At 42.7% G+C, this 25,394-nt stretch overlaps 1 protein-coding gene across 3 annotated transcripts in view; it reads right to left on the bottom strand.

Moving 5' to 3' along the window:
- The window catches only part of LY75 (lymphocyte antigen 75), a 187,761-nt gene that overhangs the window by 77,979 nt on the left and 84,388 nt on the right, over positions 1-25,394 (bottom strand). For all 3 annotated transcript variants that reach the window (XM_033944549.1, XM_033944550.1, XM_033944551.1), the window contains exons 19-21: positions 22,476-22,537; positions 17,424-17,503; positions 1,133-1,275 (exon numbers count right to left, since the gene is read on the bottom strand). In XM_033944549.1, the coding sequence (XP_033800440.1) occupies positions 1,133-1,275; positions 17,424-17,503; positions 22,476-22,537 (285 nt within the window). The remainder of the gene's footprint in view (positions 1-1,132; positions 1,276-17,423; positions 17,504-22,475; positions 22,538-25,394) is intronic.

Below are 25,394 nucleotides of genomic sequence, written 5' to 3'. Positions count from 1 at the left end.
CGCTTTGTAATTTTTCAAACACTTAGCTTAACAATTGTGACCCGGGAGAGGATGACCCGACATGTTTCGCACCTCAGCGAAAATGGCAGGAGGGATGCCCACTATCTCCTGCAATGCCGACCCCCCCCCCCCAGTGTGAGAAAAATTGGCAGGAGGGATGCCAACTCCCTTCTCCCAATGAAGGCCCTCCTGAACCAGTCACCCCCCCTGAACCATCCAAAAAAAGCAGTTGGGATGCCCACTCCCTCCTGCCACCGGATGCTCCCCCAAACCTCCCCCACCCCCAGTACATTTGTCTGAAGAGGGCAGGAGGGAGGATTGTTCCCTCCAGCTCCAAGACCCGCCGATTCAAAATGGCAGGCCCTCCTCTCCTTGGTGCATCATGTGATGCATGGGGAGGGACCTAACGCTCTGATTGGCTCAGATGCCTAAAGCCCTTCCCAAAGGGTGGGACCTTAGGTATATGAGCCAGTCAGGGCCTTAGGACCCTCACCATGCATCACATGATGCACCGAGAAGGGGAAGGCCTGCCATTTTGGATCGGCGGGCCTCGGAGCTGGAGGGGGGTCGAGTCTCCCTCCTGCTCTCTTCAGACAAAGTTACTGTGTGTGGGGTTTAGTAGGAGATTCGGAGTAGCATCCAGTGGCAGAAGGGAGTGGGCATCCTTCTTGCCAATTTTTTCTTGCACGGGGGATGGGGGGTTGGCAAGGCAGGAGGGAGTTGGTATTTCTCCTGCTGTTTCCACTAGCATGGGGAGAGGGGTTCGGATCCCATATAGTTGAGTGGCAGGAGGCTTCCCCTGCCTCTCAGCTGTTTGGGCTTCCCCTGCCAACTCTGCGCATGTGTGAGAGTCGCTCTCACAGCGATTAATCGGATGGGAGAGACAGGGATTATGATGAACCTCTGCACAAATCATTTGCATACAAAATTTTTAATGCATCAATAGCTCTTTTAGAATCGGCCAAAAATCGGATCGGATCGGGCCCATGCAGTCTTGCCAATCCTACTTAGTGCATTTAGCTCTTAGTTGCTATTTAGAAGTACCACTCACTCTATAGGCAGTCATATATGATTGAAAAATCTATTATCTTTTCAATAACCACTGCTAGAGAGTCCATGTTTCCTGCAATACCTTGTCTCCAAATGGAAGCCAATCTTTGAGGCACCCTCCTGTAGATGGCTTTGGTTCTCCAGTATGTTTCTCCAATAAGGATACGTTATGTTTCTCACAAACAAAAGGCAGCTTCTGATTGCAGTTCATCGGGCTAAAGAAACCTGCAGCAAATGTGAAAGTGCATGTTAATACAGTAAAACCTCAAAGTCATCCTTTCTTGAACACTAACAGTGATTAATGTGTAGTGTAGAATAGGAGAGGAGGAGTAGACTAACGGTTAGTACAATAGACTGTAATACTGGGAAGTTGGGCTCAATTCCAACTGCAGCTTTGTGTGACCCTTTGCATGTCACTTAACCCTCCATTGTCCCAGGTATAATCACTTAGGGATTTAAAAGACTTTGGGTCTTTTGCTAAGTGGCACTTGCTAATGCTGCTTTGTAAAAAAAAAAGGCCTTAGATTGTGAGCCCACTAGAGACAAAGAAAGTACCTGCATATATGTACAATGCTGCATACATCTAGTAACACTATAGAAATGATTAGTAGTAGTAGAAGAACTGAAGTAGTTGTATTTATGACAGTATGGAAGATTAGGTTTCTACCTATAATAATCTTCTTAGTCCCTAGAGGATTCCATACTCTAGGTATTCAATCCTAACCTGCAGTCCAGGTATTGCAGAATTCACATCTTTTCAGAACACATGCTGTATTCCCCCTAGTGGTAGAAACAGTTCAGTCTGAAAGCCAAGCACATACAGTACCTGTAAATCCAGGACAAAAGTAGTACAGGGGAGAATCCCCATCAACACAAGTAAATCACGAACTGGTATGCTCTGCAAAATATCAACAAATAATAACAGGCACAAAGGCAACTCAGAAAAAAAATTGATGAACAATGTAGAACTAACCTGCTGTGTGTAATGAGCACCCCAAGAAAGGCCTTTGGCAAAGAACATATTCACAGAAACTCCCCATAGGAACTGTGAGCTGGCTAGAAAACCTTCAAGTCTGTAAGGAGAGCAACTGAGGCAGAAAGGAGCAGGCTATATCAACAACTGAATGTATACACAGAGAGGGCGGGTAGAATGGCATCCTCCAAGGACTAATAGAAAGAAGATTATCATAGGTAGAAACCTAATCTTCCATTCTGTCCCTTCCAGATTCCATGCACTAAGTGACGTACCAAAGCCATGGTAACTAGGGAGGGACAGAAGAGCCTGCCCTAAAAACTAAGGTCCTGAAAAAGGCATCAGTGCGCACCACCATGTCCCACACAGTAAAACCTGGTAAAAGTATGAAGTGAGGACCAAATAGCCGCCGTACAAATTTAATCAGGATGAATTGCCAGAGATTCCACCCATGACACAGCCACATTTTATTTATTTATTTATTTGTTTATTTTTATAGCCCGTCCTTCCCAGGAGCCCAGAATGGGTTACAATAAAATAAAAACTAGGTATGCACTTTAAATGAGATCGGCAGCTGCTTGCCACGGGTGATGTAAGTCACGGAAATGGCCATTCAAATCCAACGAGCGATCGAGTACTTGGACGCTGGCATACCACGGTGAGGCGCAGCAGTCAGAACAAAAATGTGATCAGACAGCCTAAACTCATTAGTCTTTTCCAAATAATGGAGCAAGACCCTCCTGAAATCCAATTTGTGTAAGATCCGATCTTTGTGCTTTGAACCCGATAGTTGAAATGCAGGTACTCTAACCTCCTGGTTGACATGAAAAGCCGAGACTACTTTTGGCAAGAAGAAAGGTACAGTATGGAGAAAAAAACCTGTGTCCAAAATACTGAGAAAAGGTTCCCTGCACGAAAGAGCCTGAAGTTCCGAAATACACCATGCCGAGACAATTGCGACCAGAAAAGCAGTATGCAAAATGATGTAAGGAAGAACACAGACAAAGTGTCCCCATTATGAATCTGATCACATCCGTATGAGCCATAAGCAAACTAGCACCCTTATACACATGAAAATACAAAGGTCCTGCCATCTGAATCTTCAGGGAGGCTACTGCCAGACCTTTGTCTAAACTCTCTTGAAGAAAAGTCAGAATCACCAAAACGGGAGCCTTCTCAGGCTTCACCTGATCCCTAGCACACCAGTGTTGGAAAACCCTCCAGGCCTTAGCATAAGAAGCCATAGTAGAGGGTTTCTTTGAGCGCAAAAGAGTCAAGGTAACTACCTCCGAATAACTGCACTTCCTCAAAGCTGAGCGCTCAAGAGCCATGCTGTAAGATCAAAGTGCTGTGGGTTCTCCATGGGACCCTTACTGAGAAAATAATGATGAACAGGAAGCCGAAGCTTTTCCATACCACAGTTGATGAGGCCAATCTGGAGCCACCAGTATCACCAGGCTGAGATGCGTTACTATCCAGCGGATGATCCGACCAACCAGAGGCCATGGAGGGAACACATACAGGAGTTTGTGAACCAGCCTGGGTTGAACCAAGGCATCCAGCCCTAGACTTCCGCATTGCATTCTTTGACTGAAAAATCACTGGGCCTTTGAGTTCTCTACTGAAGCCATCAAGTCCAGATGAGGCTGACCCCAGCGCTGAACAATCAGACGAAATGCCTTCTGCAAGAGGGATCATTCTCCCGGGTCCAGAATCCATCTGCTAAGGAAATCTGCCCAAACGTTTTAGACGCCAGTCACATGAGGTTTCAGGTTTATTTAAAATTTGATAGTATCACCTATTAAAATTTCTAGGCGATGTATATAATAAAAACAATCATTATATTATAGCTTAAAATTTTTTAAACAAACTCAAGACAAGGACTAACTTGATACAAAAGGAAAAGGGGTAGAATTACATTAGTTATAGGAAAGTAACATATAAGGGAAGGTACAATTAGGATTAGAGGGGGAAATAAGCATGGCCTCTTTACTTCAGATTATAGGCACTTATCCTTTAAGATAAAATAGAATAAAGGAAAAAAAAAAAAAAGAGTCAGAGATGTGGAGGGACATAATCAAAAGAAACATCTAAGTCCGTTTTGGGCCTAAGTCGCAAGTTGCCCGAAGTCGGACATGGGAAAAGGTCCATTTTCGAAAAATACATCCAACATATTTTTTTTTTTCAAAAATCATCCAATTGTACATCCTGTCGTCTGATTGTCCAGACCACTAAGTCATCCATCTTTATACCCCATTTTCGTCTAAAAATTCGTCCAAGTCACAAACACCTAGAAAAAGACCTTTTGGGCGTGGGAGGGGCCATAAACATTGACTGCTCTTCAATGTTTACATGGCCTCATTGGGTGTGCAATTGTCCCAACTGGGGATAAAACTATTTAGCTACGTTGATGGCTTCACGATAATTATCCCATTTACTACCTCTGTCTCAGCAGTCACCCCCAAAGCAACAGAAGTACTAAATTGGATGGAGCAATGGATGACCGCAGACTAAAACTAAATTCAGAGAAAACAAATTTTTTTATAGCATCGCCACGCCCACTTGACACCAAAGCATCACTGTGCATCAATAACCTTAGTTATCCCATTCAACCCACTATGAAGATATTGGGAGTAACATTGGACCAGAGCCTGACCATGAAAGACCAGGTAGACTCCCTGGTTGGAAAGATCTTTCTCACCTTCTGGAAGCTTCGGTCCATCAAAGTTTACTTCGATGTCTCATCATTTAGAATTCTGGTACAATCGCTCATACTGAGTCAACTCGATTATTGTAACATTGCCTACTTGCCACTCTCCCAGAAGAACATGCGGCAATTGCAACTGGTACAAAATGCAGTGGTTAGGTTACTTTGCGTACTGAAGAAATTTGACCATGTGACACCTTCCTACTGATTTCTGCACTGGCTGCCAATGGAGGCATGTGTGAAATTCAAGTTTGGTTGTTTTTGCTTCAAGCTACTTTATGGCTTAGCCCCTAAATATATAACAGACCTTTTCTCCTTCACAACCAACAGATTCAGGAGAACCTCACATCCGAACTTTGTTTCTCCACTGGTTAGAGGTTGTAAATTTAAAAGTCATCACCAACATCTTCTCTCACATCAAGCAGCATTATGGGGTAAAGACCTGGAACAACTGCTCGTGCTTACTACCTATAGGGAATTCAGGAAACGCCTAAAAACACATCTGTTCCTGAAGTACTTAGGTAACTGATCTACACAATCTTAGTCCTCAACAAATGATCTTTAGAACGGTTATTCACCAACTCTGAACTTTGTTTATTCCACTTGATCTGTAATACCTTATAATCATTGTAAACTGCATAGAACTTCACGGTCCTGCGGTATATAAACTGTTATTATTTATAAAAGTGAGTAGTGGGGTACCTTACAGAGTAGTGGGGTATCTTACAAGGCACTGCTGTGAACTTCACAAAAAGGGTGCCACATAAACATCTCACTATAGCTCCCTTATAGGTCATGGTGAGCCCCCCCCAAAAAAAAACAAACCCCAGAACCTACTAGAGCCACCTATCTACCACCCTAATAGCCCTTATGGCTGCAGGAGCCACTTATATGGAAGTACAAAAGGGTTTGGGGGAGTTTTTAGGGGGTGCACATTTTTCACTGTGAATGCAGTGATTAGAGTGGCTTATGGGCCTGGGTCCTCCTCTCCATGGTTCACTAACCCACCCCCAAGACCACTGAAGCCACCTCTGTGCAGCTCTACTAGGCTTTCCTATGCCAGGCTGCCAGGTGCTGATGTTCTGGAGGCAGATATATAAAGTTGTCATTACGATTATTAGGGGGGGGGTCAGTGATTACTGGGGCAGTGTGTGGGGATCTGTACTTTGTGTCTGCAGTGCTTATCTGGTCACTATGGATACCTTCTGTAGACTTAGACCTGGTTTTAGATGGCTTAAGTCACAACGTCCAAGGCATTGTTGTAAAACTTTCGGTTATACATGCAGTACGAATAAGTCTAGGACGGCCCACATCCCGCCCTCGACACTCCTCCTGAAATGCCCCTTTTAGCTCTGGTCGTTCAGTAGCACTGTGAAGGCCTAGATCGTTTTTAAATACGTCTAAAACCTGGTTAGATTATCGGCCCTTGGACGACTTGTGTTACTGATCGTCCAAGTGCTGATTTAAGACAGTTTTTATACATATTTCTATTCCAATTATGAGCCCCTTAGGGTTCAAAAGCATCTTTATATATGAAAGTTTTTAAGGAACTCTTAATTTGTCCAGAGATGGCACACTTCTAAGAGATGGCACAGAGTTCCATAGTTCAGGATCATAAACTGTGAATATCTCATTTTGACTTGTATTAATTATTTTTAGAAACGGAATTATAAGTTTTTATCTACAGACTGCAACTTTCTAAGGGGAATATATGGAATTAATAATTTATCAAGAAAAGCTGGAATGTTAACCTGGAGAATTTTGAAACAGAAAAGTAAAATTTTATAGGTTATGCGAAATTGAATAGGCAGCCAGTGAGCATTTCGTAGAAGAGGTGTTACGTGATCAAATTTTTTTGAATTTGTGATAATTTTTATAGATGTAATCTAGATTAACTGCAGTCGCCTTATTTGTTTCTGTGTGATGTTTTTATATGAGTTACAGTAGTCCAACTTAGAACTGTCTGCACTCAACACCCTTATTCATTCTCTCGTTATATCTAACACTTTTGTAATAGACCTAATTATTAGAAGTTTGTAAAAACAATTTCTTACTCCTGAACTGAGCCGCTGAAAGTGAACCTCTGCCCACCGAAACAGCATGCGAGCTTCTTGGCCCAATGGAGCACTTCTCATGCCCCCTTGCCAATTGACATATGCCAGCATTGTCAGAGAAGACTCGAACAGCTTTTCCTTCTAGAAGAGGCTGGAGAACGAGCAGCACCAGTCAAATCGCCCGAAGCTCTAAACGATTGAATGACTAGCATTTCAGATGAGAAGTCCACTGCCCCTGAATGGATCACTCCCCACAGTAAGCACCCCAACCCAACAGGCTGGCATCCGTCATGATAGTCATTCATTCTGATATCCGAAGAAGCCTGCCCTGATGGAGAGCCTCCCCCTAAGCCATCAACTCAGGCTGGTGCACACAATCACTGTACAAATTCAAGAGATCAGATGCTGGAGAGTCCATCCCAAACTATTTTGAGTGAAATCGAATGGTTTTTGAGGCAGAAAAATAAGTTAGAAAAAAGATTGATTTTAAAATCCAAGATGGGAGCCGTCAGTAATTCGCACCATAAACAGCAAAAATAACAAAAATCTGAAAATAAAAAAATAGCGATTTGGGGTCTGGGGAGGTGGGGGACCTGAACCCTACCCACAGAAACTGTGAAAATGGGTTTAAAAATGTTTTCCAAGCTACCCCTGAAGTTCCCATAGGAAATAATGGAGTTACTCACAGTTCCTGCAGTGCCTTTTGCCTGTCAGCGTTTTACAGCAGCTGAGTGGAGACAAAAGGACTTTTCTGCCTCAGAACAGCTCAAAATGGCCAGGAATGAAGATCTTCAGACTGCCAGCTGGCCAGAGACAGACCCCAACCTCCGTCCCCATGGAGCCTCTGCCACGCAGTCGGGGGCAGGAAAGGCAGCCTGTGCCTGAAACCCGGGTGGGTTTCTGTCCCAACGCACACAGCATGGGCTAGAAACCTGTGACTGTAGGGTCACCGGCCAGCAGACTTCCACAGGAAAGACTTCCCTGGGCACTTAAAGAGGGTGGCACACAGCTGGCTGGCTCCACAGATCTACCAAAGTTTCTCTGTGAAGCTGCATCCTTTTCTCTAACAGTGGACTACTGGGAAGAGGTCTCAAGGCACTGACGCCACCAAGAAACAAAATTTAAGTGAAAAAATAAGAAAGAGAAGTAGAGCAACAGCAAAGACTTCTGCCCTGACTGCCTGCAGTAATTGAAAATGTTTCTACCTCTTGGGGGAGTATAGCACGTGTTCCGAAAAGATGTGAATTCTGCAACACCTGGACTGTGGGCTGGGATTGAACACCTAGCATATGGAATCCGGGAGGGAAGTAACAGAATGTACGATTATGTTATTTAATATTATAAGAGTTCAGAAATTCAAAATTGGATAAATAAATGAACAAACATGATCAGCAAGCAGATATACAAGAGACAAGAGTCTTGTCCTGGAAGCATACCTTACTAGTTTGTTTTCCATGATACTTGTAATGAAAAGTGCCTGAGATATATTTGCATATATTGAAAACCCAATGTATGCATATTTTGTTGTGACTATTCTGCATGACTGGATGGGAAAACAAAGCTCTTGAGGTATAGCTTAGATGAATTACCTGGCAAGAAAAAGCTAAACACCTGGATAATCGACCAAGGGCATGACTTCTAAGACCCACAGTGTGGTGATCTTTATAACCAATTTATTTTGAAAAACTGTATTTTACCTTCCAGTGCCAATTCTCATGCAGTAGGTTATACATCCTTGATTATATACTGTACTTTAGAATCCTAGTAGTAGGTAATATGGTGTACAAGGATTGTAAGTTACTGTACATTTCTTTCAAACTGTGCACATACAGCAGATGATAATTACTTACTCGTAATAGTTTAATATTTCTTTTCATTTCAGGTTTCTGGTACTCATTGTATTTTGTATTTAGAATATAATTTTAAGGCAGGCATCATTTTCCTACCTATATTTGAAGGATTGTACACAGGAAGCAACAGTTCCTTCTTCCTTACACAGGTAGATAAGATTGAAATCCATGCAAGGAAGGGCACAAGCAATGTACATGCCCTCCAACATTTCAATTATTTTTTAAAACTTGTTGTGAAAGATTTGTACCAGGCCAAACTAAAAAAAAAAGCAACTCATCCAAAAACAGCCAAAAGGAAATACTCCTGCTGCCTAAATAGATGCTGTTACCCCATTGTTCTTTGCTGAATTGCTTACCTCCCACCACTAGAGGGGGCCCATTACATATTTCTCCTTCAGAAAGTTTTCAACCCTGAGCATATACACAAACACACACAAATACATTTCAATTAATTTGCTTAACTACTAACACCAGAGCACCTAAGAGTTCCACCAATTCAAATCCACAGTAGTTGGCCATTGTAAAGTGGCTCTCGATCAGTAATCAAACTCACTGCTCTTGTCTAAAAGACAGTGGTCACACCAGTCAAAAGGAGTTTATCTCCTTCAACAAATGTTTGCATTTTAGTTTGGGTGGTTATTTTAGTGTAGATTGGTAAAACTCATTCTCACAATGTCATCTAAGATAGAGCACCATTTATTGACACTTAGCTGGACATCAAAGTGGCCATTACCTTCTCTTCTTCCATGGCTGGTTTTAGCTCTGAACCAAACAAAACACTCAAGATGGTGCTGTGAGAGCAAATTTATTAGCCTACTCTCTGAAAGGAAAGAACATTTAGGCCCTGATACACACAAGGTTTCCTTGCAAGTGAGACTGGTTTTAACCAGTCTTACTTGCAAAGAAACTCTCCTCCCGATGCTCGAATGAGTTCTCCGTGGCTGCTACTGATCATCATAGCAGCTACTGAGAACCCTATGCAAATGCATTACAAGGAGCTACCAGCAAGGGGGGTGGAGTTCAGTTGGTCAATCAGTCAGTCAGAGAGAGAGTCAGGGCAGAACAGAAGGTTTGTGCAGAATTCTGCCAGGAGCAACTCATACATTTTTCACAATCTGCTATCTAAACAATTCAAAATGCATAAAGTTGGAGTTTGTTTCAATGATCTATATTTCATACTCTACACTTTCAATCTGAATAAATATTTGTAGAGCAAACAAGCAAATACAGTGAATGTGTGCTGAAAATATTTGGTTAAATAAAAAGGAATGGTATACAGAACATAATCAGACAAAAAAAAAAAATAATCTCCGTGCATTAACCCACACTTCTTGCACCTAACCTTTGCACTCAAATGGTGGCAAAACAGTGGTGAAACAATGTTAGGCATCTAAGTGCACTTAGGCACTATTTTATAACTCGGTACCTATTGTAAATGTTCTAGCCTGTAACTGCAAAGGAAGCATTCACATGGGGGGAGGGGGCGGGGGTGTTATGGGCATTCTATTCAAGCAAGAGCTTTATTAAATACGATCAGTTAGGCACCTAACCATTGCATTTAGGACCTCAAATTTACACTTGCGAGATGGGGAAAAAAATGTATGCAGACTTAAAATGACCACCCTGCCCTGAATCAACTGCTTTGCTCGCAAGAAGAAAAGTGACTACATGCGCCCTCGGGACATGCTCTCTGCCTTGAGAATGCCCCAAAAAGATCTTACTCGTACTACTTATCGTACCTCTGGAATAAACTACCTACCAACATAAGATCATTAGAAGACCTACTGAACTTCAGGAAAGCTATAAAAACCCACCTCTTTCCCTATGAGAATGCACCAATCCAAACCCCCTGGACCCTCTGATGAAGGGCTCTGAATGCTTCACTATCTTGAGTCTCTAAAGCTGATGAGCTCCATCCTATATCTATCATACAATGTTCTACCACACTACATCATACTGTGCATACCACTATTCACTATTTGCCATTTCATGTCTCCCATGCTGTTTCCTCATGTACACTTGCCGTAACATTTGGCCAAATTGTGTCAGACTATATTAACCATGCTTTGTAATACTATGTTTTGCCGAACTTTACTCATCATGCTATGTCTCACCATATCATGTTTTATCATGTTTTGTCATCTTTGTCTGCTTGCCACACTATCTTTTACAATACTATGTCTGAGAATGCAGCACCATGGTTGGAGTAGCAGCCTAGGCACCCGAGATTGTGGGTGCAGACCCATGCTGCTCTTTCTGACCCTGGGCAAGTCACCTGCTGCCCCACTGCCCTAGGTACATTAGATAGACTGTGTGCCCACCGGGACAGATGAGGAATGATAATTGAGTACCTGAATAAATTAATGTAAATCGCTCTGAGATACCCTGGAAGAACAGTATGACTCTCTGTATAGCTAACATTACTGTACACATGTAAATTCATAATCTGTTTGTGTATGCATTATGTATGTCAACCATGTTACTTGTTCTGAGCTCGCTGTGGAGGACAGGATATAAAACTAACCAAATAAATAATTAGGTGCCTAATTGCCGATTTATGCTAGTATTCTAATACATTAGGCACACAGATTTGCTGTTATAGACTACTAGCTTAGTCCTTAGGTTCTGGGTGATAGATACTCCATGAATAGCTCCAGACAACATTAATCTCATGAGAACTATTTTTTTCACACAATGTGTAATTTAACTCTAGAATTAATTGCTGGAGAATGTGATGAAATCAGTTAGCATAGCAGGGTTTAAAAAAGGTTTGGATAATTTCCTATAAGAGAAGTCCATAGGCCATTATTGAGATGACTTGGGGAAACCCACGGTAAAAAAAAACAGGAGAATGATCTCCACAATCCAAGTAGACACGAACAAACCACAGTGGAAATATGTAGTAATGTTGGTGTGCAGTTTATTCATGAAATATAGAAGTGTGTGTGGTGGCTCAACACACGCGTGTTTCGGCCAATATGGCCTGCCTCAGGAGCCTTTCTTAAAAGGATCAATTACTTGGGTAAATCACCTCATCCAAGTATTCTAAGTTCGTTTGAAGATACCATATGGGTCTCTGCACACACGAACAACTAAAATCCTACATATTCCTAGGATAAGCAGCATAAAATCAGTTTTACTACTTGGGATCTAGCTAGGTACTTGGGACCTGGGTTGGCCATTGTTAGAAATGAGATGTAGGGCTTGATGGACCTTCGGTCTGTTCCAGTATGGCAATTCTTATTAGGAGGAAGAGGAAGAAAATGTTCTGGATCTCTCTAAATAGTTACAAAAAGCTCAACTGCATTTTGGGTCAGAGGTACTCATTCCAGAAAGTAGTGCAACCATCAGAGTTCCAAGAGGATGCTGCATGAGCCCCCTCAAGCACATAGTGTGTCTCAGCCTGCCAACATAGTAGATTTGATTGCAAATATAAGCCAGAAGTGGTAGCAGCATAATCAGAGAATGATGAGCAATTGCAGTCTCTAAGAAGAGGAGATGCACCTTCAATGGAAGATGAGAGAGGACACACAATGCTCTCATACCCCACCCCAGGAGATGAGAAAGGAGATATCAACAGTGCCCTTAGAGAAACAGAAGATAAATCAACAGAATCATCTTCATCATGTAGTCACATGAAGCAGCCACAAAATCCTGAACAACCTCTATTGACCGAGAAAACAACCACCAGAAAAAGGTGGTGCTATCATGACAAGAAGTTGAATGCGGTGAAGTAGAAGAAGCAGGGGAAATGACTTCCCCTTCAGGCTGAATTTGAGAAATAATAATGTTGACTGTGCTAAGTCCCAGGTGAAGATCCTGTCTGACAGCAACCTCCTGTTGCCAAAAACACAGGGCTAAAATGATCATAAACAAGGGCACTCAAGGAGACAAGCAAAACAAGAAATGTTCATTCTGCTCTATCTATAGGGAGAAACAAGCAAAGATAGCCTGTGTACCTGTTCTATATGGTGGGCAGGGCAGATTCAAGTCTTTCTCACAAATATAGAGACTTCAGTGTCCTTGAGAGAAGAAAGTGGCACTGCTCCACATGGTTTCTTCAACATATGCAAAGTCAGTCTCTGCCCTTCCAACCCTTTGATTATATCATCACACTCCCTTCCACTGGTTTGTCAAGGACACCTGTAGAGCAATGTTTCTCAACTTCTTCAAGCCAAGGACCCCCTAAGCTTAACAAATACCAATAGAGTACACCCGCCCAAGCTCCGGCCTAGACACGCCTAAGCTCTGCCCCAGACCCCCACCCCCATAATAATAGCACTAATTGTAACGCAATTTCTTCTATCCATTTTTCATATACACACAATATATTATTAATACATCATGGTAACCACAAAATTACAAAAAACACAATGCACACTGTACGCAGAGAAAATGTTAATTATCATTTATATTTAGTTTTTTTCAAAGAGGTCAAGACAGATGGCTAAAATATGTAAATCAGTAACAACTATAGAAAAATAGATAAATATAGAGTAAAATATAGACAGCAGATATAAATTCACAAAACTAACACATCACTAAATTGAAAATAAAATTATTTTTCCTACTTTGTTGTTTGGTGATTTCATGAGTCTCTGGTTGCATTTCCTTCTGACTGTGCATCCAATATTTCTTTCTTTCTGCCTATTGAACGCTTCCTCTCCACCAGAGGTACTTTGTCCACCATTCCCCAACCAACATCTCTCTCTCTCTGTCCCTTCATGAGAGAAACTTTTCTTCCTCTATCCTCCATCCCTATTGGCAATATGCCTCCCTCTCTCTCTCTCACTGTCCATCTGTCTTGAGAGATCCAGGTATCTCTCTCACCCCCTTTACTGCCACATCCAACATTTCTCCCTCTCTCGTCCTCCAGATCATGTGCAGCATTCTTTACCACTGCCCACCAGCCCCATGTCCATTTCTCCTTCTATCACCCTCTCCAGCACAATGCCATATTTCTCTCTCCATCACTATGTCCAACATTCCTCCCCCTTGCAACCCCTTCAATCTGCCCTCTCTACCACCATATCTAACATTTCTCCCTCTCATCCTTCTATTCCCCATGCATCTCTACTTCACTCCTCTCTCTATGCCCAATTTTCCTTTCTTCCTTCGCCCATGTGCACCATCTGTCATTCACACACTCATGCCCATCAATTCTCCCTTTCTATTCCCTCCCTTCTGTGTCTCATGTTCATGCCCCTTCCCTTCCTTCTGTGTACCAAAATTAAGTTGCTTGCCAGGGATCCCTGCCTGCTGTATTTTTCTTTAAAATCCAGCATAGTATTACAAGACTGGAGGATGGCCAACGTAATGTTGATTTTTAAAAAGGGTTCCAGATGTGATCTGGAAAATTATATACTAGTGAGTCGGATATCAGTGTCAGGCAAAATGGTAGAGACTATTATAAAGAACAAAATAACAGAACTTATACATAAGCATGAATTAATTTGGAGATAGCCAGCATGGATTTAGTCAAAGGAAATCCTATCTCACCAATCTACTGCATTTTTTTAAACAGCTGAATGATCACGTGCATAAAGGTGATATTGTGTATTTGGATTTTCAAAAGGCATTGGACAAAGTACCTCATGAAAGACTTCTCTGAGAAAATTAGAAAGTTATGGGCTAGGAAGTAATGTCATATTATGGATTAAGAATTGGTTGAAAGACAGAAACAGAGAGTAGGTTTAAATGGTCAACATTCTCAATGGAGAAGGGTAAATAGTGCAGTTTCCCAGGGGTCTGTGCTGGGACCGCTGATTTTTAACATATTTATCAATGATCTAGAGATGGGGATAACTAGTGAGATAATTAAATTTGCTGATGACACAAAGTTGCTCATAGTTGTTAAATCACAAGAGGATTGCAAAAAATTGCAAGAGGACCTTGCGAGACTGGGAAACTGGGCATCAAAATGGCAGATGACGTTTAATGTGAGCAAGTGCAAAATGATTTATGTGGGGAAGAGGAACCCAAACTATAGCTAAGTGATGTAAGGTTCTAAGTTAGGAGTCCCTACCCAGGAATAGGATCTAGGTGCCATTGTTGAAGATATATTTAAATCCTCAGCTTAATGTGCGACGGCAGCTAAGAAAGCAAATAGAATGTTAGGATTTATCAGGAAATGAATGGAACACAAAGATGAAAATGTTATAATACTGTGTGCAATTTTGGTCGCCATATCTCAAAAAAGATATAACAGAAGTAGAAAAGGTACAGAGAAGGGCAACAAAAATGATAAAAGGAATGGGATGACTTCCCTATGAGGAAAGGCTAAAGTGGCTAGGGCTCTTCAGCTTGGAAAAAAGAGAGCTCAGGGGTGATATAAAAGTGGAGTGGAAAGGGTGAATATGTTTACCTGTCTCCAAAAATACTAGGACTAGGGGACATGCAATGAAGCTACTAAGTAGTAGATTTAAAACAAACCAGAGAAAATATTTCTTCACACAATGTTTAATTAATTCGTTGCCAGAAAATGTGGTGAAATGAGTTAGCTTAGTGGGGTTTAAAAGAGGTTTGGATAAATTCCTAAAAGGGAAGTCCATAGGCCATTATTGAGATGGCTTGGGGAAATCCACAGCTTATTCTTAGGATAAGAAGCATAAAATCAGTTTTATTGTTTGGGATCCGGCTAGGTACTTGGGACCTGGGTTGACCACTGTTGGAGACAGGATACTGGGCTTAATGGACCTTCGGTCTGTCCCAATATGGCAATTCTTATGTTCTTATCTTCAAGGCATACATAATCTGTGGTGTTGCTTCCAAGGTTTCCATGGGCAGCCCTGAAACAAACACCAATGGCATGCATATAGTTTGCAAGGGGAGTGTTACCTTCTAATCAAGCTCTCTAGGTGAGATGGATTGGGGGCATACTACAGAACCCAGCCCCTGCACTACCTCATCTAGACAGCCTGGCTGCACAAGTACCTGCTATTTATTCATCTTGAAAAGGCCCCAATTTGTCTGATACAGTCTCTTTGCCCCTTCTGGAGTCAGCTCTAGCTGCAACCACAAAAGTCTTGATTTGGTTTAATATACAGTGGATTTTTAAGATACTTTCCCTGGAGATATTTTTGGAGAAACAAATGTTAAACTCTATCTCCAAGAATTATCAGAAATACAAGCTTGAAAGGAGAGCATTATTCAAAAGCCAATTACCTGGGTAACAGGCTGTCAGTATTGCTCAACCATTTCGCAAGGTAAAAGTATGCACGGGAATCAGCGTGCAAATTTCTACCCATGAAAAAAAGAGGCAGGCTAAGAAACAAGTTAGGTTGTCACAGGAAAGAAAGCACATGGCTTTTATTTTCAGAAGTACACACATTGGGAAAGGTATCAGCATAAGGTGATTTCCCCTAGACAATGTTCAAAGGAAAAATATGCAGCAATTCTCAAATTAGTTTTCTTAATTTTAGATTTTAAGAGAATGACATGAGGATAAATTTTTCACCTCCTCGCAAGATCTCTATCCCTGTCCTGTCCCCGCATGGTCTATCCCTGTCCCAATCCTGCAAGCTCTGTCCTCATCTGAACAAGCCTCGAACACTTTAAAATCATAAGTGTTCAAGGCTTGTGCGGTTAAGGCAGATATTGCAGGAATGGGACAGTGCCTGGAACAGAACTTGCAGGGATGAGATAGGGATACTGAGATTCCGCAGGGATGGGGACGAATTTGTCCCAGTGTCATTCTCTAATTTAGATTTTGCTCATACTCTTTTTTGTAACAGCCCCAAGCAAGTTACATTCAGGAACACCAAGAAATGCCCTTTCCATGGAAGGCTTACAACACAAGGGAAGGACAAGGAAAAAAGGCTCCCAAAAAACTGCCACAAAACCTTAGAAAGAAACCAGCAATAAGCCAGAGCTAGTCAACAAGGTTCAAAGAGTGGTAACTCAATGACAGAAATCCTCTGTAAGCACAACGCAAATATAGCGTGATGATTCTAAAGTAATAATAAATGTGAACGTGATAGGGTGCCCTCAGTGTGAAGGAACAGCGAGGGGAGAAGTACTCCAGCGCTTCACATTAACAGATAGAAGCAAATATGCCCCCGCCTACACATCATCGGGCACCCCAATGTGTGCTTTAAATAAAAAATAAACTGTGTGTCAAAGTTCAAAATAACAAGTGAACACAGGAGAAATCAATCAGAGAGACCACTCTGAGAACACAAGGGGGCAATTCTATAACTTGATGCCTCTAGTTAAGAGATGCTAATACACCATGCTGAGTGCCAATTCCATTAAAGAATCTAAATGCCAAGATAGAATTCCAGAACTAAACTTGTGCCTTGACCACTGGTTTACCCTTGTCTGTACATTGCTAGAGGGTGAGGAAGAAGCATTTGGGGAGGGGGGTGTCAAACAGGGTGTGTTTGTGCATGCAGATTTATCTCATGCATATTCATTTTGTGTAACCTGAAAACTTGACTATATAGGTGTGTCCCAAGGACTAGGAAGAAAATCACAGTTTTAGGTACCAAAGCAGCTGCAGTGACTAAACAGACTTAGAAATTATGCCTTCTTGTTTGTATAAAACCTCCTATATGGGAGTCCATAAGTTTCAAGAGTTTAGAACCTATCCTTTACTGAAGGGGGTACAAAGCCTGAAGTCAGAACACTCGTACACTTGTGTGTGTATGTATAAATATAAATGAGGCCTCAAAATACTGATGACCCACCAGGAGAAATTTACTTAAAAAATCTTATTTCAAAAATAATCTTCTCTCATCTTTCAAACTTATCCCCCCCAGAATGTATTTTAATAAAGACAAAGAAATTACCAGTATAGGTGTTGCTTAAAGAAATATGCAATCCCCAGCAATCCCCAGAATATGGTCCATAAAAACGCTCAAGTTGGAATCTACAATAGAAAAATAAATATCATAATTGTCTTCTGAAAGAGTTGTATTTTTAAAATAAAAAATCCTTAGATGAACAGCTAACAATGATTTAGCTGTCCTACTGATCCAATAGCACTTAAAAAATGAGCTTAAGAGTAATATTATTGCATTACTAGTAATCAAGCTTCTGTTATTAAAAACCAAATAGCATGTATTTTATATTTTCTTTTAACAATCAGAGACATATTTTCAGACACATAAAGTACTGTACTGTAGATTAAGTGCTTTGAAAATGAGCCCCATGCATTTGCTTTGGCATCCCCGTCAGCTCCCTTCCAGAAAGACTGTGAATCATTTTTGAACAAGGACACCCAAGATATGTTGGGGGGTGGGGAGGGAGGGCTGGCTGATGGATGGGTCCAGGAGGGGGGATAGGAAGATGTGTTTGGTGATGGGGGAGAGGCGTCAAGTGTGAGAAACGCTGTGTAGCATATCATCGTGGGGAGGGGGGGTTGTATAAAGCATGGCAGCAGGGGAGAGGGTGCTCAGTTTCAGCTGAAAATACTCTAGCGTTTTTGACCAAAACACAAATCTAATTTCAGGCCAGAATCAAAACCACATTTCAGTTGGCCTCTAAAAGGACTCAAAAGCCAAGGCATAGATGATTATGGTGGATTTAGATGTCACAGTGTATCGCAAACTGAGGAGGAGGAGAGACGTCAGCACCAGCTGACTGCCTACAGGTTGTGCCTCTCACGGTGAGGCACATCCTGTAGGCAATCAGCTAGCGCCAGCGCCTCTCCTTCTCTCCGGCCCTCTTCCCTGTTGGCACCTCCACTGGCAGCTCAGGGCCCGCCTGGAGGGCCTTCACGCATGCGTGCACATCGACGTGATGATGTCATGCATGTGTGTGATATCATCACGGTGACGTTCGTGCACTTCCAGATACCTTGAGCCGCAGCCACTACGTTTAGTGTGCTGCGGCGTGACAAAGTTTGCTGAACACTGAGTTAGGATAAAGACTGAAAGCAAGGGCACATCATCCAAATGCCGCTACAAAATTCCTTGACAGTATTATCAATTACTGATCATGAAGAGGAATCTGCAATGTAAACAAATCTGAAAGTGAAAGCCCACTTGATCCTTTGACACTGCTTTCTGCTGGTGATTCCCTCTGCAGCATCACTGATGACATCATCAGTGACGTGGAAGAGGGAATTACTTGCAGAAGGCCGCGAACTGCAAAGTAGCCTGTTTAGAGTGCTGTGGCTGCTGATGAGTGCTGGAGGGAGGTTTGTTGGTTGTCTCGTGGGTGGATCGGCGGGGTTCGCATGGGAGGGAGAGCTAAATGTTCCTTTTCAGAGGGGCCCTGGCTACAGGGAGAGAAGCGGTCTGCCCTGGGTGCTCCAAGGCCAGGCATCTTTAACTTCTTTGGGCAGCAACAGCGTTTACAATTAGTTGCTGTTGCCGGCTTCGGGCCTTCCTCTCTACTGAGTCCTGCCTACTTCCTATTTCCATGAAAGCAGGACCCAGCAGAGAAGAAGGCCTGAAGCCGGAAACAGCAGCAAATTGTGAATGCTGCTGCTGTCTGAAGAAGTTCATGACGCCAGGCCTTGGAGTATCTGCTTAGGGGCTGCACTGCCGACCGGGGACGGGGTGACAGAAGGAGGAAAAGGAGCAGAAGGGGAGAGAATTGCTGCACCCAACTGGAGGGAAAGGAAGGAATGAAAAGATATGCCAGGGCTTGAGGTCATGGAGGGAAGAGAGGGAGGAAGAGATGCCAGGGCATGGAGAGGAGGAAGAGATGCCAGGGCATGGAGGGAAGAAATGGAGGGAGGAAGAGATGCCAGGCATGGGGGAAGAAAGGGAGGGATATATGCCAAGACATGGAAGGAAGGAGGAAGGGACCAAGGGAAAAGAAAGGAGGAGATGTCAGAGCATGGATGGGGAGGGAGAGATGAAAAGAAGGAGAGAAATGCCGGGGAATCAGGGAAGGGAAGGAGATATATGCCAGACCATGGGATGGAAGAAAAGTAGAAGAGAGAGATGCCAGAGCATAGGGAAGGGGGTGGTGATAGAGAAAAATGGAGAGTGGCAGAGCTGAAATGAATCATGTACAAAGGAGAGAAGGGACACAAGATAGACAGTTTATGGAAGGAGCATAGAAGGAAGCAAGATGCCATATGGAGCGGGGATAGGGCAGACAGTGGATGGCAGGGGCAGAGAGAGAGGGCAGACAAGGAAGGGACTGATGCTGCATGGAAGACAGAGAGAGAACAGATGCTGGCTAGAAAGAAGTGAGTGAAAACAAGATGATTAAAGCAGAAAGGACAAAAAGGTAGAAAAAGATTTTTTTGTCAATAAATAAATTTAGAACTCAGAAACAGCTCTAGAATGATGGGGACCGTAGAGAAAGCCTGGTCCCTACTCAGGGACACGGTGCAAGAAGCACAAATCCTGTACATCCCCAGGTTTAGGAAGGGGTGCAAAAAAAAAAATAAAAAAATAGAACAAAAAACCCGGTATGGATAACAAATGAAGTGAAGAAGGCGATAGGTGACAAGAAAATGTTGTTCCAAAAATGGAAAAAGGATCAAACTGAGGAAAACCGAAAGGAACACAAAAAACTCCAAAAGGAATGCCACTGAGTGGTTAGAAAAGCAAAAAGAGAATACGAAGAGAGGCTGGCTGGGGAAGCAAGAAACTTCAAAGCATTCTTCAGATACGTGAAAGGGAAGCAACCAGCGAGGGAGGAGGTGGGACCGTTAGATGATGGAGACAGAAAGGGAGTGGTTAAGGAGGAAAAAGAGGTAGCTGATAGGTTAAACAGGTTCTTCTCGTTGGTCTTCACGAGCGAGGACACATCCAATGTACCAGATCCCGAGGAGATTATAAGTGGGGATCAAGAAGAAAAACTGGAGCAAATAGAGGTAAGTCATGAGGATGTCCTCCAACAGATAGATAGATTGAAAAGCGACAAATCACTGGGCCTGGACGGAATCCACCCAAGGGTACTAAAAGAATTGAGGAACGAAATAGCGGAAACACTCCAACAAATTGGCAATCTATCCTTGAAAACTGGAGAGATACCGGAGGACTGGAAACTAGAGAATGTCACACCTATCTTTAAAAAGGGATCGAGGGGTGACCCGGGGAACTACAGGCCGGCGAGCTTGACTTCGGTTCTGGGTAAAATGATAAAGGACAGTATCTGTGAACACATAGAAAGAAATGGACAACTGAAAGCAAGCCAACATGGCTTCTGTAAGGGAAGATCGTGCCAAACAAACCTATTGAACTTCTTTGAAGGGATAAACAGCCAGGTGGACAAAGGGGAATCCATAGACATCATTTATCTCGACTTCCAAAAAGCCTTTGACAAGGTACCCCATGAGCGGCTTCTTAGGAAGCTGTGGAACCACGGGGTGGGAGGGGATGTACACAGATGGCTCAGACACTGGTTGGCAGGCAGAAAGCAAAAGGTTGGAGTGAAGGGCCAATACTCAGATTGGCAGAGGGTCACGAGTGGTGTTCCGCAGGGGTTGGTGCTGGGACCGCTGCTGTCAATATATTTATAAACGACTTGGAAACAGGGACAAAGTGTGAAGTTATAAAATTTGTGGATGACACCAAATTCTGCAGCAGAGTTAGGACCACAGAGGAGTGCAAAGACCTGCAAAGGGACCTAAGCAAACTGGAAGAATGGGCAAATAAATGGCAAATGCGCTTTAACATAGAGAAATGCAAGGTCATGCATATAGGGAAAAGGAACCCGATGTTCAGCTACAAATGGGGGGAGCATTGCTGGGGGAAAGTAATCTTGAAAAAGACTTGGGTGTGCTGGTGGATACAACAATGAAATCATCGGCACAATGTGCAGCGGCCTCAAAGAAAGCAAACAGAATGCTGGGCATCATTAAGAAGGGTATCACAACCAGGACGAAGGAAGTCATCATGCCACTGTATCGTGTGATGGTGCGCTCGCATTTGGAATACTGTATCCAATATTGGTCGCCGTACCTCAAGAAGGACATGGCGATACTTGAGAGGGTCCAGAGAAGAGCGACGAAAATGATAAAAGGTATGGAAGACTGTTCATACGCTGATAGGCTGGGGCTCTTCTCCCTGAAGAAGAGGAGACTTAGAGGAGACATGATAGAAACTTTCAAGATCATGAAGGGCACAGAGAAGGTAGACAAAGATAGATTCTTCAAACTACGGGGAACCACAAGTACGAGAGGGCACTCGGAGAAACTGGAAGGGGACAGGTTTAGAACCAATGCCAGGAGGTTTTTCTTCACTCAGAGGGTTGTGGATACATGGAATGCGCTCCCGGAGGAGGTGGTTGGGCAGAGTACACTACGAGGATTCAAAGAGGGATTGGATAGATTCCTGAAGGATAGGGGGATTGAGGGGTACAGGGAGAGGTAGATAGGGTATAGAAAGAGTATAGATAGAAAAATAAGGGGGCTATAGGGCTAAATCAAGAAAACCTGACAGGTCATGGACCTTATGGGCCGCCGCGGGTGCGGACTGCTGGGCGCGATGGACCTCTGGTCTGACCTAGCGGAGGCAACTTCTTATGTTCTTCTTCTTCTTATTATTATATCTGGTTTTATTTAATGTTAATGGCTAGTTTAAACCGACTCCTAAAAACATGGTTCTTGAAAAGAAATTTGGCTCTCAAAAGAAATCTTAATCGTTGTACTGCTGATCTTTGGCTCTTTTGACTAATGAGTTTGCCTATCACTGCACTAGGCTACTCCTCTGCTCTGCACAAATGTCTGTAGCCATTCTTCTAAGAATGCTGCAAGATAGATGTCCTTATCCCTACTTTTTTGCAGTATATATGTTGGATGTTGCAGCACAGTGATGTCCATCTCACATCTTGACATATTTCCTGTTGGAAAATACCTGTGGACAGCCTTTCAAAAATGCTCTTCTAAACTTAAATTTTGCTTATGAAATTTATGCATGTTTAATCATACATACGGGAAAGAATATCTTCTATTGTCAACATAAGATTTAATCCACCATTTCTGTCCTGCAGCAATCTGGGGGAAAAAAAGTCATCAAAATTAAATTTAACATCAAATTGCAAAGATTCTTCTCAGTATTTTAAAGCAACAAAACCCACAAATACTTTTGACAACTGAACAACTCTTCAGACTTTTACAAGGCTGTATTATGCATTTTCAACTTTCTGCTAAAAAAAAAAAAAAAAAAGAGGTACAATTCAGAATGCAATAAACCAGGCGTCCGTTTCACTGATCTACACAACATATTCTATGCATTCAATGAGAAAAAACAATTACAGAAAGGCTCAAAAATAATTAAGTAACCAGAAAGACTTGGCTGCACAAGTCTTCACATCCTTTTTCATAGCAAACCCAGCTTAGCTCCAGTTTCAAAAAATTAACTTAATAAGGATCATAAATTAAACAGAACTCACCACCATCCATTCACTTGATAAAAAATTTCATGAATGAATTGCGCTGTTTCAGTTTTAAGAAAATCTAAAGCAAGTTCTTATAATGCCAGAGTTGCCAGAAAAATTCCAGAAATAAGTCATTGGTAAGTACACATACCTATCTACTACTACTATTATTTCTATAGCACTACCAGATGCATGAAGTACCATGTACCATCCTGTGGTATTAGCAAGTCCATCATTGGAGTGGAAAAAACCTAGTTTGGCCTGTTTGTGTCCGTGGGAAGCGTTTTTTTTTTCTGTTGAGGCTAGCTTCCAACCGCTGCTGAAACTGCCACATGCGTCGTAAACAGCCGCACGTGCCGCAAATAGAATACGGCCACAGAGGCACACATCACGGCAGCAGGGATCACGGCATTGTAAGTGCGCATGTGCGCTTAGTCGTGACATTCATTTATCTCCAGATAACAACGCAGCATGTAAAGGGACTTCAGAGCAGGAAACAATCTCTGCAGGTGTTTCATTAGTCGTGATGACCGCAGCAGTATCTCCGTCCTCATTATCCTCTTGGTTGTCTGCAGTGTCCTTCATGACTGTACAGATATCAGAATTAGTGCTGTCAGATGATGTGGGCATATCTTTGTCAATGGTGACATACAGCTCAAACTCTTGTGGCGAGAGTCCAACTGGGAGTTCAATGGACAAAGTGTCAGCTTCATTTGTCTCATCAGATGCTTGAACGAAGCTCGCCCGTCGACAATAATTTGAAATCATTGATGATGAGACTCGACTCCACTCCTCCCATACCATGTGAAGAGTCGAGCACCGCCATTTTTCTTGTGAGCTCAGCAGTTAGTGGGCTGGATTCCATGCTTGCATCAATCACTACCATCATATATCTTAAGACGAGCGATCTTTAATGACATTTGAAGTTGGCGATTATCCCCTGGTCTATCGGTTGGATCAAAGATATCGTGTTTGGTGGCAGAAACACGAGTTTGATGTTGGTCAGACTTACATCATTGCTGTGTGTGGCACAGTTATCACACAGCATTACAATGTGCCTCCTACGCCTTCTCAGATTGTCAAGCTTCTGCAACCACTCAATCCACAGTGTCGCTGTCATCCATGCGTTTTTGTTACTTTCATATTCAACAGGCAGGCATTTAATGTTTTTGAAGCACCAAGGATTTTGATTCTTCCCAATCACCAGTGGCTCGAGCTTTTCACTACCATCCATATTGCAACTGAGCAGCAATGTCAATTGTTCCTTTGGCACCTTGAAGCCAACAGTTTTGCTGTATTTGAAAGCCAATGTTCCATCAGGGATGGCACACCAGTACAGGCCCGTCTCATCGGCGTTGAAAACGGCACATGGTTCATATCTACCAATGACTGATGGCAACACTTCTATGACCCATTTTTCTGCACCAAACTCATCTGCGTCTTGTTTTTCGCCATGCTGCTTCTTAAATTTTATGCCGTTATGAACTTTCCACCTCTCTAGCCATCCATTTGTTGCTTTGAAGTCTTCTACGCCCAGTTCTTCGGATAGTGTGCTGCTTTCTCCATCAGCAGAGGCCCACTGATTGGCAGTTGACGACTTCTAGCTTCAGCAAACCATTGCAGCAACGACTATTCAACGTCTCCAGCCTTCCCAATTCTTTTCCGTTTCCTGGTAGGCTTGCTGTTGTTTTGCCAGTCTTTCAATATGGCTTGTTTTTTTTTTGTGAATCCGAGAAATCTGGCTAGGATGAATGCTGTAATGTTTTGCAATAGAGACCCAACTATCTCATTGGTCAAGTCTCTTTAAGACATTGACACGTTCAGCCAAAGACAATGACTTTTGACCACATTCAGCCAAAGACAAAGATATTTCTCCACGTAAAGCCATGGTGCAGTTTCAAAAGTTCGAACACCTGGCCGGGCCTACACTGCTGATCCGAAACATGTGGCTCATCCACGTGAGAACATGATTGCTTTTAACCGGAGTGAACATAACATAAACGAATAGAGGTGGGACCAATAACATCAGTGCGCATAAACGGATTGTGTGCTTATCAGAATTGCAATTATCTGGAGTTTACATCTATTGACTTTTAATGTAAAAAAAAAAAAAAAAAGGGACCATGGTGGTAGGCTGTGGATAACCGAAGCGTGCGCTTAATCGATGTGAACTTAGATGGAGTTGACTGTAAATGCCACAAAGGTGTCCAAACTGACCAGATGACCACTGCATGCATCAAGGTAAGACACACACACACACTCCCTCAGTTCTCATTCCCACCTTCCACCACACAAAAATGAGAACATACGTGACTCTAGAAAAGCAGCATCTGGTATGGGAAAGACTAGTACAGCAGCAAGCAGGTGGCTTAAGTAGCCTTGTGTGTGGGCTAGTGAACCATAGAGAGGAGGACCCAGGCCCATAAGGCACTCTAACCATAACATCTATGGTATTAAGTATAAGCCCTTCAAAA

The sequence above is a fragment of the Geotrypetes seraphini genome, chromosome 5 (genome assembly GCF_902459505.1).
Source record: "Geotrypetes seraphini chromosome 5, aGeoSer1.1, whole genome shotgun sequence".
Taxonomy (NCBI): domain Eukaryota; kingdom Metazoa; phylum Chordata; class Amphibia; order Gymnophiona; family Dermophiidae; genus Geotrypetes; species Geotrypetes seraphini.
This window is presented reverse-complemented; position numbering and strand designations above follow the sequence as displayed.